General features: G+C 46.1%; 1 protein-coding gene across 3 annotated transcripts in view; it reads right to left on the bottom strand.

The window, feature by feature from the left end:
* The window catches only part of LOC147123778 (semaphorin-4F-like), a 428,228-nt gene that overhangs the window by 54,674 nt on the left and 356,087 nt on the right, over positions 1-17,467 (bottom strand). For all 3 annotated transcript variants that reach the window (XM_085975913.1, XM_085975908.1, XM_085975919.1), the window contains one exon: positions 14,950-15,131. In XM_085975913.1, the coding sequence (XP_085832039.1) occupies positions 14,950-15,131 (182 nt within the window). The remainder of the gene's footprint in view (positions 1-14,949; positions 15,132-17,467) is intronic.

Genomic DNA, 17,467 nt, shown 5'->3' with positions numbered 1-17,467 from the left:
CAAATCAAACCACGTTATTGCTTCCTTGCCATCAGAAGTATGAAATCTGCCACACAATATAAACTGAGACAGATTCCACAACACTGAGAGCTCCGAGCATACTATACAGTCAATGTAGATAGTAGTGGCGCCACAACATGAAGGGACACGAAAGGATAAAATTAGATTTCAGCAGAAAATAATGACGATTTTTAAGAAAGCAATTGGCTGATTTTCAGACCCTAGTTCAGGAGAGGTTTAGACTGTCTTCAGCTTCCTGATAATGGGTGCTACAGCATTGCTCTACTTCCTGTTAAAAAGAGGATTGGACCCCACTCCTTTCCAAATTTTCAGCAGAGTGCGCTTTCTGCAGCTGTGTTACAATTTACACTTGCCAGAGCAAACCTAACATCTGCCTAAGCCAAAGATCTGATTACAAGTGCCAGTGTGCTCTGAATAGGCCCTACCTCTTGGGTACTTGACAGTGGGGAGGGGAGGAAATTATTGTGTACGGTAGTGTAGTGGTTATAGTAATCCAGAGGCCTGGAACAAAAGGCCAGAAAACTTGAGTTCAAAGTACCAGCAAGGCAGTTTTAGAATTTGACCAGTTTAAAAAAAAATCTTGAAATAAAAAGCTGGTAACAGTAAAATAATGAGCATGTGGCTATTGGAGTATCACAAAAACCCAACTGGAAACCTGCTGTCCTTACCTGGTCTGGCCTATGTGTGACTCCAGTCCCACACACGGCTGAGATGAGGAGGAATTTCTTCACTCAGAGGGTGGTGAATCTTTGGAATTCTCTACCCCAGAGGGCTGTGGATGCTCAGTAATTGAGTATATTCAAGACTGAGAGCGATAGATTTTTGGGTACTAGGGGAATCAAGGGATATGGGGATAGGGCGGGAAAGTGGAGTTGAGGTCGAAGATCAGCCATGATCTTATTGAATGGCGGAGCAGGCCCGAGGGGCCAAATGGTCAACTCCTGCTCCTATTTCTTATGTTCACACCAACGTGGTTGGCTCTTAACTGCTCACTGAAGTGGCCAAGCAAGTCACTCAGTTATATCATCAACTTCTATGGGAATTACGGATGAGTATTAAATGGCGGCTTTTTCAGTGACGCCCACATCCCAAGAATGAACAAAGAAGGTATTTAATTTCTTCCACACTAGAACTATCCAGATGATTCCTCTCCTTTGTAGAATAACAGATGATCTCTTTGCAAGAAAATAGTAATTGTCCCCTGCCCTTTTCTGGAATATAGTCCCACAGATGACCAACACTCCTGGTTACTTCACTCAAGTACCCATTCATGCAATGGGACTTGAACCCACAACCTTCTGACTCATAGGTGAGTATGCTACCACTGGGCCATGACAAGCAGTGAGAAAACAGCATCACCTAGGAAGTGAACATTTTCAGTTCTGCAACTACTTTGAGTACTACTTCTGCCTTCAGAGACAGCTTCCACATTATAGCCTCACAATTTTAAGCTGAAGACGGGTTTAACGCAAACAAGCTCCGAAACCCAGAAAATGAGAAGGAGGGTTTCTCATTTCAGAAAGCGTAACAGGCAACTTTGACACAACAAATAAAAAGAAAAAAACTGCAAATGCTGGAAATCGGAAACAAAAATGCTGCAACAGTGTTTTGAATGCAGTGTCAAAGTAACCAGCATCAAATCTCACAAACCGGAAAGCTCCTTTCTAAGCAGCTTGAGCTGCAGAATCCCGCCTTTCTTAAGTCATGCTATAAATGATAGTTATTAACAAAATGTCACTACGAAGGTTTAATATCTCTCACATTCTTAAATACACCTTTCACAACAGCTTCACAGTGAATCCCTCCCCCCCCCCTCCACCACTGCCTCGCTAGAAAAGGCATTTGTGAACAGAGGACAGGATTGGCCTTGGCTGTGATGTCGCTCCACTATTCCCAATCAAATAGCCTGCCCGGCCTTACACACAAAACAATTATAGATTCGGACGAGGTACTAAAGGGCAGCTAGAACCTGAGGAACTGTACCCCGGCAATAGATAGCACCTTCAGATGAGGAGGAGCAGGACCAGAGAAAATCAGGTAGGGAAAAAGGTTTAAAAAAAAATCACACCACCATTTTTATGCCTCAGCCCTATGTCAGCAATGGATTAAACTACAGCTCAGCATCCCAACCACCTACAGCCAGATGCTACTAAGCCACCTGGGCGCCAAACACGGCAGTCAAAACAGAGGCGGCATGGAGAAAATATTTAATTTACATACACACCACAGACAAAATAACATAGCACAGCTTGCCTAAATGGAAATATTTTGTTGGAGGTTACAAACAGAGCAAGGGCAATGCTCAAAGTACATCATAGTGTAGGGCAGAGATCGCAAAGGACAACAGAGATGGGGGAGGGAGAACAGATTCAGAGTACTCATAAGAAGCAACAGAGAGAGTCTCTAAGAGACTCGAAGACTCTAATTGGTGATATTAGCCCAGAAATTGCACACTGTTCTAAGTGCAATTCCAGGGTAATTCCCAGGGGGAGGAGGGGGAAGAACTGGGCAATACCCAGATCCACCAGTATTCTATCCCTTTATACTAGGAACAAAAATCCGGATCCTGGGGAAGTGCACTGGACCTTCCGTACTTTCAGAGACAAAGGCCGGAATTTTGCCGGCGCTCGGGGGGCGGGTTTGGAGGTGGGACATCCGGCAGAATTGCAAAGATTGACAGTGGGTCAGAAACCCGCTGTCAACCCGCCTCCAATCAATCTTCCCAAGTGTCAGGTCCCCGATTTGTGCATGGACCCGACACCTAGCAGCGGAAAGAAGGTTATAGCCACTTAACTGCTTGTTAACAGGTTGTTAACAGGCAGTTAAGAGGCTTTTTGCAATTTTGACAGTTCTACTGCGGGCTTCCCAACGTCCGGACACCACGCCAGGTAAGTGTGGCGTGCTGTATAGGTCTACTGTAATGTTTCTGCATTGGTGATAGCTGCAGAAGTGGTGTGAAGGATCCAATGGTGCACTGGTGAGTTTCAAAGGTAAGATAATGTTGGAAAAATCATTTTTAATGCATTTACACTTTTCTGTAGGTAACAAGTTTTGATGAGTAGTCCCACCTCATTGGGAGAACCTCTCTCACAAGTGAGAGATCGGGGGCGATTTTGCCAGCCCTGGGGAGGCAGGTTTGGAGGCGGGACTGCCGGGAAAATGGCAAGATCTGGGGGCGGATACCCATCCCGCCCCCAATCCGCCTCTGTGCCATCTTCCCAGGGGGCGAGTACCCAACCCGCGCCGGGTCCCATCTCCTGGAGGCGGGAAGGGGATTACAGCCACTTAACTGCCTGTTAACAGGCAGTTAAGTCTGCTGTATGCCTCAGAGACATGGACCATGTACAGCAGGCACCTCAAAGCACTGGAGAGGTATCACCAACGCTGCCTCCGCAAGATCCTGCAAATCCGTTGGCAGGATAGGCGCACCAACGTCAGTGTTCTTGCTCAGGCCAACATCCCCAGCATCGAAGCTCTGACCACGCTCAATCAGCTCCGATGGACGGGTCACATTGTCCGCATGCCCGATACGAGACTCCCAAAACAAGTGCTCTACTCGGAGCTCCGGCACGGCAAGAGAGCCCCAGGTGGGCAGAGGAAACGCTTCAAGGACACCCTCAAAGCCTCCTTGAAAAAGTGTAACATCCCCACTGACACCTGGGAATCCCTGGCCCAAGACCGCACAAAGTGGAGGAGAAGCATCCGGGAAGGCGCCAAACACCTCGAGTCTCTTCGCCGGGAGCAAGCGGAAGCCAAGCGCAGGCAGCGCAAGGAGCGCACGTCAACCCAAGCACCCCACCCACCCGCCCCTTCAACCACCGTCTGCCCCACCTGTGACAGAGACTGTAGGTCCCACATTGGACTCATCAGTCACCTGCAAACTAATTTTTAATGTGGAAGCAAGTCATCCTCGGTTCCGAGGGACTGCCTAAGAAGAAGAAGAAGAGGATTATCCTCATTTTTCCATCAGAGATGCGGGCTTCCCGATGTCGGGAAACGCCGCCAGGGTCAGCGAGGTGAGCAGTGGGTTGCGGGGGTGAGAGGAGTCCAAAAGTACGCTATGGAGGTGAGTGATGGGTGCAAGTGTGGAGAGGTATGTGAGGTGAGTGAAAAGTGTTAGAAAAAGTTTCCTTACCTTTGTTTCTTCCTGCAGGCTTCAATCGTTGGGGATCCGGAGGCTCCGGCATCTCCACGGCAGAGATGACAGAATGGCTGCTGCAATCTCCGATGCAACAGCCATCTGCTTTCTGCTCAGAAAATAGGTTTTGTGAGTCTTGAGTACAAGAATTCACCAAACAACAGAGAATGTCAGTGTTTGACAGCTTCTCAAAGCTGTCAAACGATGAAAATTCATCTGTCAAAAATTTTTGACAGATGAAACGTCATACGCTAACGTTCTCTGTCACCGGCTTTCCCTTAATTGGCCTGTTAAGCCCGCTGGGCGGGCTTAACAAGGTCAATCAAGGGAAAATAGCATGGATTGGCCACAAGTCAATGGAGGCGAGACTAAAACCCGACAAGCAGCAGTCCCACCTCCAACGCACCAACCCATTGGCAAAATCACCCCCATCATTTCCGTAACCTCACCTGCAGCTGCCATCTGTTCTAGCCTAAGGAGGGAGTCACTGAAGAGCCTGAGTGCAAGAGCTTACCTTTGTACAGTGATTGTTAGTGTTTGCAACACCTCAATGCTGTCAAAACACTGAGAAATCAGCTGTCAAAAAAAGCTGTTAAGAAAACCGGCAGATGACGCATCATCAACTGACGTCATCTGACACCGGCTTCCTCTTAATTGGCTGGCAAGCCCGCAGGGCGGGCTTAAAAAAGCCAAATGACGCAAAATCACGTTTGTGCGTCTGATGTCGTTGGGAGTGGGACTGGAACCCGGAAGGCAGCTGTCCCGCACCCAAGTCACCTCGAACAGAAAAATCGCAGCCAAAGTAAAAAAAAAATATTGGCACACCATTATCTTGAGCCGAATCCCAAGACGCTGGCTGCTCCTCTTAGAGTAGCAAGGTGCCGCTCCAAGATGCCAACGTCTCAGTGGGGTGGGAGCCTCTGTTGCCCCGCCCCTATTATTTAAACGAACCACCCACCATCCCAGGATTTGGAGCAGGATCAGAGTAGGAGCCAAGTGGCTACTGGGTGTTCCTGCGTGCCACACTCCTGCCAGTGCCACTGCACCGACAGATCTACAACAACAACAACAACTCGTATTTATATAGCGCCTTTAACGTAGTAAAACGTCCCAAGGCGCTGCACAGGAGCATTTTAAGACAAAAAATTTGACTGATCCACATAAGGATAAATCAGGACAGGTGACCAAAAGCTTGGTCAAAGAGGTAGGTTTTAAGGAGCGTCTTAAGGGAGGAAAGAGAGGTAGAGATGCGGAGAGGTTTAGGCACGGAATTCCAGAGCTTAGGGCCGAGGCAACAGAAGGAACGGCTACCAATAGTTGAGTGATTATAATCAGGGATCCTCAAGAGGGCAGAATTAGAGGAGTGCAGATATCTCGGGGGGTTGTGGGGCTGAAGGAGATTACAGAGATAGGGAGGGGCGAGGCCATGGAGGGATTTGAAAACAAGGATGAGAATTTTGAAATCGAGGCGCTGCTTAACCGGGAACCAATGTAGGTCAGCGAGCACCGGGGTGATGGGCGAATGGGACTTGGTGCGAGTTAGGACACGGGCAGCCAAGTTTTGGATGACGTCAAGTTTACGGAGGGTGGAATGTGGGAGGCCAGGCAGGAGTGCGTTAGAATAGTCAAGTCTAGAGGTAACAAAGGCATGGATGAGGGTTTCGGCAGGGGATGAGCTGAGGCAAGGGCGGAGACAGGCGATGTTACAGAGGTGGAAGTAGGCGGTCTTTGTTATGCTGCGGATATGTGGTCGGAAGCTCATTTCAGGGTCAAATATGACACCAAGGTTGCGAACAGTGTGGTTCAGCCTCAGACAGATGTTGGGGAGAGGGATGGAGTCAGTGGCTAGGGAACGGAGTTTGTGGCAGAGACAAAAAACAATAGCTTCGGTTTTCCCAATATTTAATTGGAGAAAATTTTTGCTCATCCAGAACTGAATGTCAGACAAACAGTCTGACAATTTAGAGACCGTGGAGGGGTTGAGAGAAAAAGCAGTGAGGTAGAGCTGGATGTCGTCAGCGTACATGTGGGAACTGACGCTGTGTTTTTGGATGATGTCACCAAGGGGCAACATGCAGATGAGAAATAGGAGGGGGCCAAGGATCGATCCTTGGGGGGACACCAGAGGTAATGATGCGGGAGCGAGAAGAGAAGCCGTTGCAGGTGATTCTCTGGTTACAATTAGATAGATAAGGACGGAACCAGGCGAGTGCAGATCTAGGCTTTTATTGCCTCCGATTTTAGTCAAAATGTTTTTTGATTTAAAGTGGGGCAACAAATGAGCTATAATGAGCATCTCAGTTGGTTAGTTGTGATAGCTGGTATAGTTGTCCCCCCCACCTTCTAAGCCAACGCCCAACATCCTCCTTTGCACAGTGCTTTGCAAAAGCATGTGGGCCTCTCATTTCTTTACCTAGATCTCAGCACTGTGCAGAACAACTACGGTGGCTCAGATTTCTTTCGCCTGGAAATATACGCAGAAAAAAGACAAACATGATACAAACATTTAAAATCAAGGAAGGGACTCCCAACACACTGGACATAGATTTGGAATAAAGAAGTAGAAAGCAAGAACTTGGATTTATAAGAACATAAGAAATAGGAGCAGGGATAAGATCATGGCTGCTCTTCTACCTCAACTTCACTTTCCTGCACTATCCTCATATTCCTTGATTCCCTTAAAATCCAAACATTTATTGATCTCGGTCTTGAATATACTCAATGACTGAGCCCCCACAGCCCTCTGGGGTGGAGAATTCCAAAGATTCACCACCCTCCGAGTGAAGACATTTCCCCTCATTTCAGTCCTAAATGGCCGACCCCTTATTCTGAGACTGTGACCCCTGGTTCTAGACTCCCCAGTCAGGGGAACCATCCTCCCTGCATCTATCCTGTCAAGCCCTGTAAGAATTTTGTATGTTTCAATGAGATCACCTCTCATTCTTCTGAACTCTAGAGAATATAGGCCTAGTCGACTCAATCTGTCCTCATAGGACAATCCCCCCATCCCAGGAACCAGTCTGGTGAACCTTCGTTGCACTCCCTCTATGGCAAGTATATCCTTTCTTAGGTAAGGAAACCAAAACTGTGCACAGTACTCCAGGTGTGGTCTCACCAGGGCCCTATATAATTGCAGGAAGACATCTTTACTCTTACACTCAAATCCTCTTGTAATAAAGGCCAACATACCATTTGCTTTCCTAATTGCTTGCTGAACCTGCATGTTAACTTTCAGTGATTTGTGTACAAGGACTCCCAGGTCCCTCTGAACAACAACATTTCCCAATCTCTCACCATTTAAAAAATACTCTGCTTTTCTATTTTTCCTACCAAAATAGATAACTTCACATTTCTTCACATTATATTCTATTTGCCATGTTCTTGCCCACTCACTTGGCCTGTCTATATCCCCTTGAAGCCTCTTTGGATCCTCCTCACACCTGATATTCCCACCCAGCTTTGAGCTTTGTAACATCAGCAAACTTGGATATACAGGAAACATTGTGCTATCCGGAGGTTGAATGTCCGGCAACTTCGATCTAATGGCAGAAATCAGCAGCCGTTTTGGTTTGTTTTTTTTTCTTCTCCTAACATTCTTTTCACAGGCAGGCTCTGGAAAGCGTCTTTGTAGCTTAGCAACAGCTTCAGAGACGCTTCCAAGCTACTGGGCCGAGTGTTTACAAGCTGTTGCTGAGCAACAGTGTTTGTGGTCAGACACGGCAGGCTCTAGAAAGTGTCTCTGTATCTTAGCAACAGCTTCAGAGACGCTTCCAAGCCACGGGCCGAGTGCTGACAAGCTGTTGCTAAGCAACAGTCTTTGTTGTCAGATACGGAGATGAAAAGCTCCTATCTGATAACATTGACGCTGGTCTATCCGGAAGTTTTGAGGCAACGGCAGTAGCTCGGTCCCGTGGGTGCCGGATAGCACAAAGTTTCCTGTACTACATTTGGTCCCCTCATCCAAAATCATTGATATAGATTGTGAATAGCTGAGGCCCAAGCACTGATCCTTGCAGTACCCTACTAGTTACAACCTGCCAACCCGAAAATGACCCATTTATTCCTACTCTCTGTTTTCTGTCTGTTAACCAATCCTCAATCCATGCTAGTATATTACCCCCAATCCCATGAGCTCTAATTTTGTTTAATAACCTCTTGTGTGGCACCTTATCGAATGCCTTCTAAAAATCCAAATACACCACATCCACTGGTTCCCCCTTATCTATTCTGCTAGTTACAACCTCAAAAATCTCGAACAGATTTGTCAAACACGATTTCCCTTTCCTAAATCTGTGTTGACTCTGCCCAATCCTATTATTATTTTCTAAGTGCCCTGTTACCACATCCTTACTCATAGATTCTAGCATTTTCTCTATTACTGATGTCAGGCTAACTGGTCTGTAGTTCCCTGTTTTCTCTCTCCCTCCTTTCTTAAATAGTGGGGTTACATTTGCTACCTTCCAATCTGCGGGAACCGTTCTACAATCTATGGAATTTTAGAAGATGACAACCAATGCATCCACTATCTCTATAGCCACCTCTTTCAAAACCCTAGGATGTAGGCCATCAGGTCCAGGGGATTTATCAGCTTTCAATCCCATTAATTTCTCCAGTACTTTTTTTTTTACTAATACTAATTTCTTTCAGTTCCTTATTCTCGCTAGACCCTTGGTTCTCCATTATTTCCAGGAGGTTTTTTGCGTCTTCTTCTGTGAAGACAGGCACAAAGGCCGGAAGTTTGCCGGTCCTCAGAGTGCGGGATTGGAGGTGGGACCGCTGTCAAAATCGCAAAGATTGACAGCGGTTAGGAAACCCGCTGTCAACCCGCCTCCAATCAATCTTCCCAAGTGTCGGGTCTCCGATTTGCACATGGACCAGACACCTAGCGGTGGGAAGAAGATTATAGCCACTTACCTGCCTGTTAACAGGTACTTGATTCTTGTTAACAGGCTCTTTTTCAATTTTGCCGCTTCTGCCTCGGGTAAGTGTGATGTGTTGTGAGTCTGCTGTAATGTTTCTGCATTGATGACAGCTGCAGAAGTGGTGTGAAGGATCCAATGGTGCACTGGTGAGTTTCAGAGGTAAGAAAATGTTGGGAAAATCATTTTTAATGCATTTACACTTTTTTGTAGGTAACAAGTTTTGAATTGGCTGTCTAGTCATACCTCATTGGGAGAACCTCTCTCACCAGTTACAGATTGCTTTTGTAACCTCACCTGCAGCTGCCATCTGTTCTAGCCTATGGAGGGAGTCATTGGAGAGCCTGGGTGCAAGAGCTCACCTCAATGCTGTCAAACACTGAGGAATGAGCTGTCAAAAAAAATTGTGCGTGGTCCCTTTAAGAAAACCGGCAGATGACGTCATCTGACTGGCTTCCTCTTAATTGGCGGGCAAGCCCGCAGGGCGGGCTTAACAAGGCCAATCGACGTAAAATCACGCCCGTGGGCCGGATGCAGTAGGGGGCGAGACTGGAACCTGGAAACCAGCTGATCCGCTCCCAAGCTGCATCTATTTGCAAAATCGCGGCCAAAGTATTCATTTAATTTCTCTACCATTTCCTTATTCCCCATTATAATTTATCCTGTCTCAGCCTATAAGGGACCCACATTTACTTTCACTAATCTCTTCCTTTTTACATACCTATAGAAGCTTTTACAGCCTGTTTTTATGTCTCTCGCTAGTTTACACTCATTCAATTTTCCCTTTATCAATTATTTGGTCCTCCTTTGCTGAATTCTAAAATTCTCCCAATCCTCAGGCTTACTGCTCTTTTTGGCACATTATAAGCCTCTTCCTTTGATCTAATACTATCTTTAACTTCTCTTGTTAGCCACGGTTGGACCACTTTTCCAGTGGGGTTTTTGTGCCTTAAAGGAATGTATATTTGCTGTAAATTCTGTATTAATTCTTTAAATGCTAGTCATTGCTTATCTACTGTCATACCTTATAATGTAGTTTCCCAATCTACCTTAGCCAACTGAGCCCTCATACCTACGTAGTTTGCTTTGTTTAGATTTAAGACCCTAGTTTCGGATTTAACTAAATCACTTTCGAACTTAATGTAAAATTCTATCATATTATTATGGTCACTCTTCCCTTTACTACAAGGTTATTAATTAACCCTTTCTCATTGCACAATACTAGATCTAAAATAGCCTGTTTCCCTCGTTGGTTCCTCAACATACTGATCTAGAAAACTATCTTGTATACATTCCATGAATTCGTCCTCCACACTATTACTGTAAATTTGGTTTGCCCTGTCTATATGTAGATTAAAGTCCCCCATGATTGCTGTATTACCCTTGTTACATGCGCCTCTAATTTCCTGATTTATACTCTGCCCTACATTACAACTACTGTTTGGGGGCCTATAAACAACTCCCACCAATGTTTTCTGCACCTTCTTAGCTCCACCCAAACTGATTCTACTTCTTGATTTTCGGAGCTAAGATCCTTTCTCTCTACTGTCTTTACCCCATCCTTTATTATCAGGGCTACCCATCCTCCTTTTTCATTTTGCCTATCTCTTCTAAAAGTTAAGTATCCTGGAATATTTAGTTCCAAACCTTGGTCACTTTGCAACCACATCTCCGTAATGGCTATTAGATCAAACCTATTCATTTCTTTCTGTGCTATTAATTCATCTATATTGTTGCAAATGCTTCGCACATTCAGACTTTTTTCTATTTTTCCCTGACGTCACCGTAGTCACTGATGCCCTATTACCTTTGTTACTCTCTCTGTCTCTTTCTGACCCACTTTGCATATTTTTACCCAAAACTCTGCTCTGATCTGGAGCCTTGACATTTCTCGTGCTGCTTTTAAATTAACTCTTTCCTGAATCCTCCCATGCCTTTCACGACCTCAGGACGTCCCAAAGTGCTTTGCAGCCAATGAAGTACTTTTTGAAGTGGTCACTGTTGTAATGTAGGAAACGTGGAAGCCAATTTGCACACAGCAAGCTCCCACAAATAGTAATGCAATAATAACCAGGTAATTTGTTGTAGGTATAGGTTGAGGGATAAATGTTGGCCAGGACATCGGGGAGAACTCCCCCGCTGTTCTTCGAATAGTGTCATGGGATCTTTTGCTTCCACCTGAGAGGGAAGACGGGGCCTCAATTTAGCGTCTCATCTGAAAGACATCACTTCCTCAATACTGCACTAGAGTGTCAGCCTAGATTATGTGCTGAAATCTCTGGAGTGGGACTATGAACCCACGACCTTCCAACGCAGAGGCGAGGGTGCTACCACTGAGCTACGACTGACATAAAGCATCGATAAAGGAATTGGACAGTTCAATTCCATAATGTCTGAAGGTGCTGCAGCAATTTCACTACACCCCTCCCCTCAAAACGAGACAGGAACCCCAGAGGTGCCAAAATGGCACTGGCATCTGCCCTAAACGCCTCAATTACCTTGGCTCCAGGAAACGGGCTGGGGTCAAGGGTTTAGGCAAAGGGCAGGCAGACAGACAGCCCAGAATCCCACCATGCTAAAGATCCACCACCACTGCGCGAGGAGGGAAACCTGGGACAACTGACTTTAACGAGAGAATGCCTGGATCTTGATAACACGCTGACTGGTTTGCCAGAGTTTGCTTTGTTCAGCTTGGTCAGTAGTTCTATAAACCATAGACGCAAAGGAAAAACAATTAAAAAATGATGCAACATTTAAATTATTCATTTGACTGTGAAATCTAAACAAGAAGCACAATACCATTTAATGCGATTCTGATTGCCGGTCGCTGCCTCTACATAACAGCTGGAAGTCACTGGATAGACACAGCTGAGGAAGACCATTTGGCCCATCTTAGCTCATCCACTCAGAAAATCCTACAGTTCTCCCATCACTGCATCCAGTCTCTAATGGTTGCAAGATCTTAGCAGTGCCTTGAAACAGATAATTACAGCTCACATTATGTTTAGATCAGCTGTTTATATTTTAATCTACTTTACCTAGCTCAAGAGTAGACTCTTACAGCACAGAAGGCGGCCATTCAGCCCATTGTGTCTGTGCCAGCTCTCCAATTAGTCCCACTCCCCTGCTCTTTCCCCATAGCCCTGCAAACTTTTCTCTTTCATGTATATATGCAATTCCCTTTTGAAAGTTACTATTGAATCTGCTTCCACCACCCTTTCAGGCAGTGCATTCCAGATCATAACACTGCGTAAAAAAAATTCTCGCCTCCCCTCTGGTTCTTTTGCCAATTACCTTCAATCTGTGTCCTCTGGTACTGAATCACCAGCTACTGGAAACAGTTTCTCCTTATTTATTCTACCAAAAGCCCTTCTAATTTTGAAGGAATGAGAAAAGGGTTCGTTCCACTATGAAACATAGAAACATAGAGATAGGAACAGGAGTAGGCCATTCGGCCCTTCGAGCCTGCTCCGCCATTCAATGAGATCATGGCTGATCTTCGTCTGAGATCATAGCTGATCTTACCAGTTCAGTACCCCGTCCCCGCCTTTTCTCCGTAACCCTTAATCCCCTTAGCCTTCAGAAATATATCCAATTCTCTCTTGAAAATATTTGTTGAATTAGCCTTCACAGCCCTCTGTGGCAGGGAATTCCACAGGCTCACCACTCTTTGAGTGAAGAAATTCTTCCTCATCTCTGTTTTAAATGATTTGCCCGCTATTTTTAGACTGTGGCCCCTGGTTCTGTGCTCCCCGGCCATTGGAAACATTCTCTCTGAATTCAGCCTGTCCAGGCCTGCCATAATTTTATATGTTTCGATGAGATCCCCTCTCAATCTTCTAAGCTCCAGTGAGTACAAGCCCAAACTATTTAATCTCTCTTCGTAGGTCATTCCCGCCATTCCAGGTATCAGCCTGGTGAATCGCCGTTGCACTCTTTCCATGGCAAGAACATCCTTCCGCAGATGGGGCGACCAAAACTGTACACAATACTCCAGATGCGGTCTCACCAGCACCTTGTACAGCTGTAGTAAGGTATCCCTATTCCTATACTCGAACCCCCTTGATATGAAGGCCAACATACCATTTGCCTTCTTAATCGCCTGTTGCACCTGCATGCTCTCCTTCAGTGACTGGTGCACAAGAACACCCAGGTCCCTCTGCACTTCCCCATCTCCCAATCTATTGCCATTTAGATAATAATCTACCCTCCTGTTTTTACCCCCAAAGTGGATAACCTCGCATTTATCCACATTATAGTGCATCTGCCACGTATCCGCCCATTCCCCCAACCTGTCCAAATCGCACTGTAGCCTCCTGACATCCTCATCAGAGCCCACCCCTCCTCCTAGTTTAGTGTCGTCAGCGAATTTGGAAATATTGCATCCAATTCCCTGATCCAGATCATTTATATATATTGTGAACAGCTGGGGTCCCAGGACAGATCCTTGCGGCACCCCGCTGGTCACTGCCTGCCACTCCGAAAACGAGCCGTTTATTCCAACTCTCTGTTTTCTATCCGCCAGCCAGTTCTCTATCCACGTTAATACTTTGCCCCCAATTCCATGAGCCTTAATTTTGCATGATAATCTTTTGTGTGGAACCTTATCGAAGGCTTTCTGGAAGTCAAGGTACACCACATCCACTGGCTCTCCCCCATCTATTTTACCAGTTACTTCCTCAAAAAATTCCAGCAGATTAGTCAAACACGATTTACCCTTTGTAAATTCATGTTGACTCTGTCCGATCCTTTCCCCATTTGTCAAGTGCTCCGCTATTTTATCCTTAATAATGGACTCTAGCATTTTGCCCACAACCGATGTAAGGCTTACTGGTCTATAATTCCCTGCTTTCTCTTGATGCGCTATCAATTACTCATAAAAGACTGAGAGTTAGAAGAGTAACCAAAGGCTTTTATTAACAACAGAATGGAGGTCTGCCTCGCGTGGTCGACCGGTCCATGATACTAAGGGCTGGGGAGCAGTCACCTTTATACTAGGACCTGTGGGAGGAGTCAGCCGAGGCATGTCCAGGCATGTACACAGTGGAATACAAACAGGACAAACAGGAATACAAACAGTGGTTTACCACATCTCTCTACCCCCCTTTTTAAATATTGGGGTAACATTAGCTACCCTCCAATCCACGGGTACTGTTCCCGAGTCAATGGAGTTCCGGAAGATGATCCTTAGAGCATCTGCTATCTCCAGGGCCACCTCCTTAAGTACCCTAGGATGTAGTTTATCAGGCCCCGGGGATTTGTCGGCCTTCAGTCCCCTCAACTTACCCAACACCATATCCCTAGAGATACTAATTTCTGTCAGCTCCTCCCTCTCATTAGTCCCTATGTTTGCCGATATTCCTGGGAGGTTATTTGTGTCCTCCTTTGTGAATACAGAACCAAAGTATGAGTTTAATTGGTCTGCCATTTCCTTATTCTCCATTATATATTCTCCCGAATCGGACTGCAAGGGACCGACTTGGGATTTTACCAGTCTTTTCCTCCTGATATACCGATAAAAGCTTTTGCAGTCTGTCTTTATGTTTGCTGCAAGTTTACTTTCGTATTCTATTTTCCCCTTCCCCTATGGGAGGGATTGAACTCGGGAAGCATGCGCATGGCTACCTGGTGAGGTGGGCTTGGGGTGATGGTTTATCCAGGACAGAATCGTCTGCCAACACTCACTACCCAGACTCCCAAAGAGTGGCCACATGGAGTCACACCCTAGCAAATACCAGCGCCTTCAAGAAAGCAGAAAACTGTAATGGTGCCGCGGGGCAAAAGGAGCAAAGGAGCAAAGTCGGGTAAAAGACTTGCAAATTGGGTATGGTAATGAGAGCTGTGTTGTGCTATCCAAATCGGCTTACTTACCATTTCGTGGAAAAGACTCCGTAGAAAACGGTGGAACTTGTGTCATCCGGGTCGGATTGCAGAGTAAAGACATCGTGAATCTTATCAAAATACATCTCATTGCCCTTGTCAGCGCACACCAAACGGGCTTTGAGGAAGGAGGTCCATTTTTTCTGGAGTGTCTTCTGGCCACCGATGTCTCCCTGAACAAAGGAACATCCATTAAGATGCTTTGCAGTACAAGAGCAGCACACCTGACATTTTAATAAGCAGTTTTAAAATATATCAATGCAACAAGAGCAGTTTAGCACCGAAGTGACCAAAATTTGAATCCGAGTCTCTCTCACTCATTTGCACTCAGGCTTTTTACTTGGGGTTAAATATAAAAAAAGTGTTAAAGTGTACGGTGGCAACCGGTTATGTTACTGGACTAGTAATCTAGAGTAAAATAAAAACAGAGAATGCTGGAAACGCTCAGCGGGTCAGCCAGCATCTGTGGAGAGAGAAACGGAGTTAACGTTTCAGGTCGATGACCTTTCATCAGAACTGAAAAAAGTTAGAGATGTAACTGGTTTTTAAGCAAGTACAGAGACAGGAAAAAGGGGGAGGGGAGGAAAGAACAAAGGGGAAGGTCTGTGATAGGGTGGAAGGCAGGAGAGATTGAATGACAAAAGGGATGATGGTGTGAGGCAAAAGGGGTTGGTAATGGGACAAGTAAAGAAACAAAGATGGATCTGGAGAAGGTGTAAATGGGAACAATCGAACCATTACCAGAACCTGCTGTCCGAAAAAATGGGAGCAGTGGTTATGATCTGAAGTTGTTGAACTCTCGAGTCCGGAGGTTGTAAAGTACCCAATCGAAGTGGTGTTGTCTTTCACGCTTCCACTGAGCTTCATTGGAACCGTGTTGGAGGCCAAGGACAGAGAGGTCAGAGTGGGAGTGGGATGGAGAATTAAAATGGCAAGCGACCGAAAGCTCAGGATCACACTTGAGGACTGAACGGAGATGTTCCGTAAAGCGATCACCCAATCTGTATTTGTTCTCTCCAATGTAGAGGAGACCGCATTGTGAGCAGCGAATACAGTATACGAAATTGAAAGAAGTACAAGTAAATCGCTGTTTCACCTGGAAGGAGTGTTTGGGGCCATGGGATGGGGGTAGGATGGTAAGTGGGGGGAGAGAAAATAATCAGCCAGGGTTTCTACTTTTCATCACTATCCAATGACCACCACTGGCAAGAGCATCTTAAGGACAGGCTCAGGCTAGCTGGAAGCCCAGGCAATCAACTGACTCGGCCCAGGCATGGTGGATGGCACTTGGACCAGGTACCACAGAGATGCTGCGGCCAACAAGAGTTAGTCAGTAGAGGAGGTGAGAAAACTGGTGGTTCAGGAAAAAGAACCCTCTTGCAACATGCTTAGCTCTGAAGCACTGGGTTCTCCATTTAGCAGTTTCGCATAGTATTTTTTATTCCTTTTACTTCCAGATTTCTGCGGTGCTTCCACTAATTATATGCCTTGGTGGTCTATTGGTAGAATGGAGCTCACTTAACTGTAGTATTATTTCTCTTAATGAGTCTGCTGGTAGGAGGGCAGCACCATTGTACCAAAAAATAGGTGAAGGAACAGGGAAAACAAGTGTGAGTATGAAGAGCGTTGGGGCTGGATTTTCATTCAGCAGTCGGGAAGGAGGCGGGACTACAACTTTCGGGTTTTAGTCCCGCCTCCATCGACGTACGGCCAATCCACGCGATTTTCCCTTGATTGACCTTGTTGAGCCCGCCCAGCAGGCTCAGCAGGCCAATTAAGGGCCACCCGGCAACAGGTGATGTCACAGACTGAAATTTAATCTGTCAAGACGTCTTGACAGATGAAATATCAGTGTTTCACAGCTGTTTGAAGCTGTCAAACACTGACAGTCTGACTTCTAACCCGAGTCCTTCTACGCAGACTCAGTTAGAACTCTCACCGGCACTGAAAGCTTAAGGCTGTCACTTTTGACAGTTCACAGCCATTTTGCTTTCAGTGCCGGCTGAGTGATGGACTCCCGACGCCTAGAGGAAGAAAGGCTGTTAAGGTAAGTACAGGTAATTTAAACTTCTTTACACACTTTAGACACACCAAACACACTTACCTTTGCACTCATGCACCCATCACTCACCTGAACACCGACATCTCGACCCCTCCAAGTCCTTCAACCCGATGGCCCGCCTGCTCTAACCTGGCGTGGTTTGGAGCCATCGGGAATCCCACACGACACCCCTCAAAATAGGGATTAGGCTAAAAACTGCGTGTTAACTACCTGTTAATAGGCAGTTAATTGGCACTAATCCCTTCCCGCCTCGGGTTGGCAGGTCCCAGTGCGGGGCGGGTACCCGCCTCCTTTGAAACTTACGTGGAGGCAGGTTTTGGGCGGGATGGTGTCGGGACCCCCGAATTCGGGATTTTAGCCCCCGCACACCTAAAAGCCCGCCTCACGGCACACTGAAAATCTAGGCCTTGGTGTGGGAATAGAATCATAGCATCTTACAAGACAAGA

The sequence above is a fragment of the Somniosus microcephalus genome, chromosome 2, assembly GCF_052327205.1.
Source record: "Somniosus microcephalus isolate GS21.2 chromosome 2, FLI_Smic_1.0, whole genome shotgun sequence".
Lineage (NCBI taxonomy): Eukaryota > Metazoa > Chordata > Chondrichthyes > Squaliformes > Somniosidae > Somniosus > Somniosus microcephalus.
Note: the sequence above shows the minus strand (reverse complement) of the source record. Positions and strands in the feature narration are given on the sequence as shown.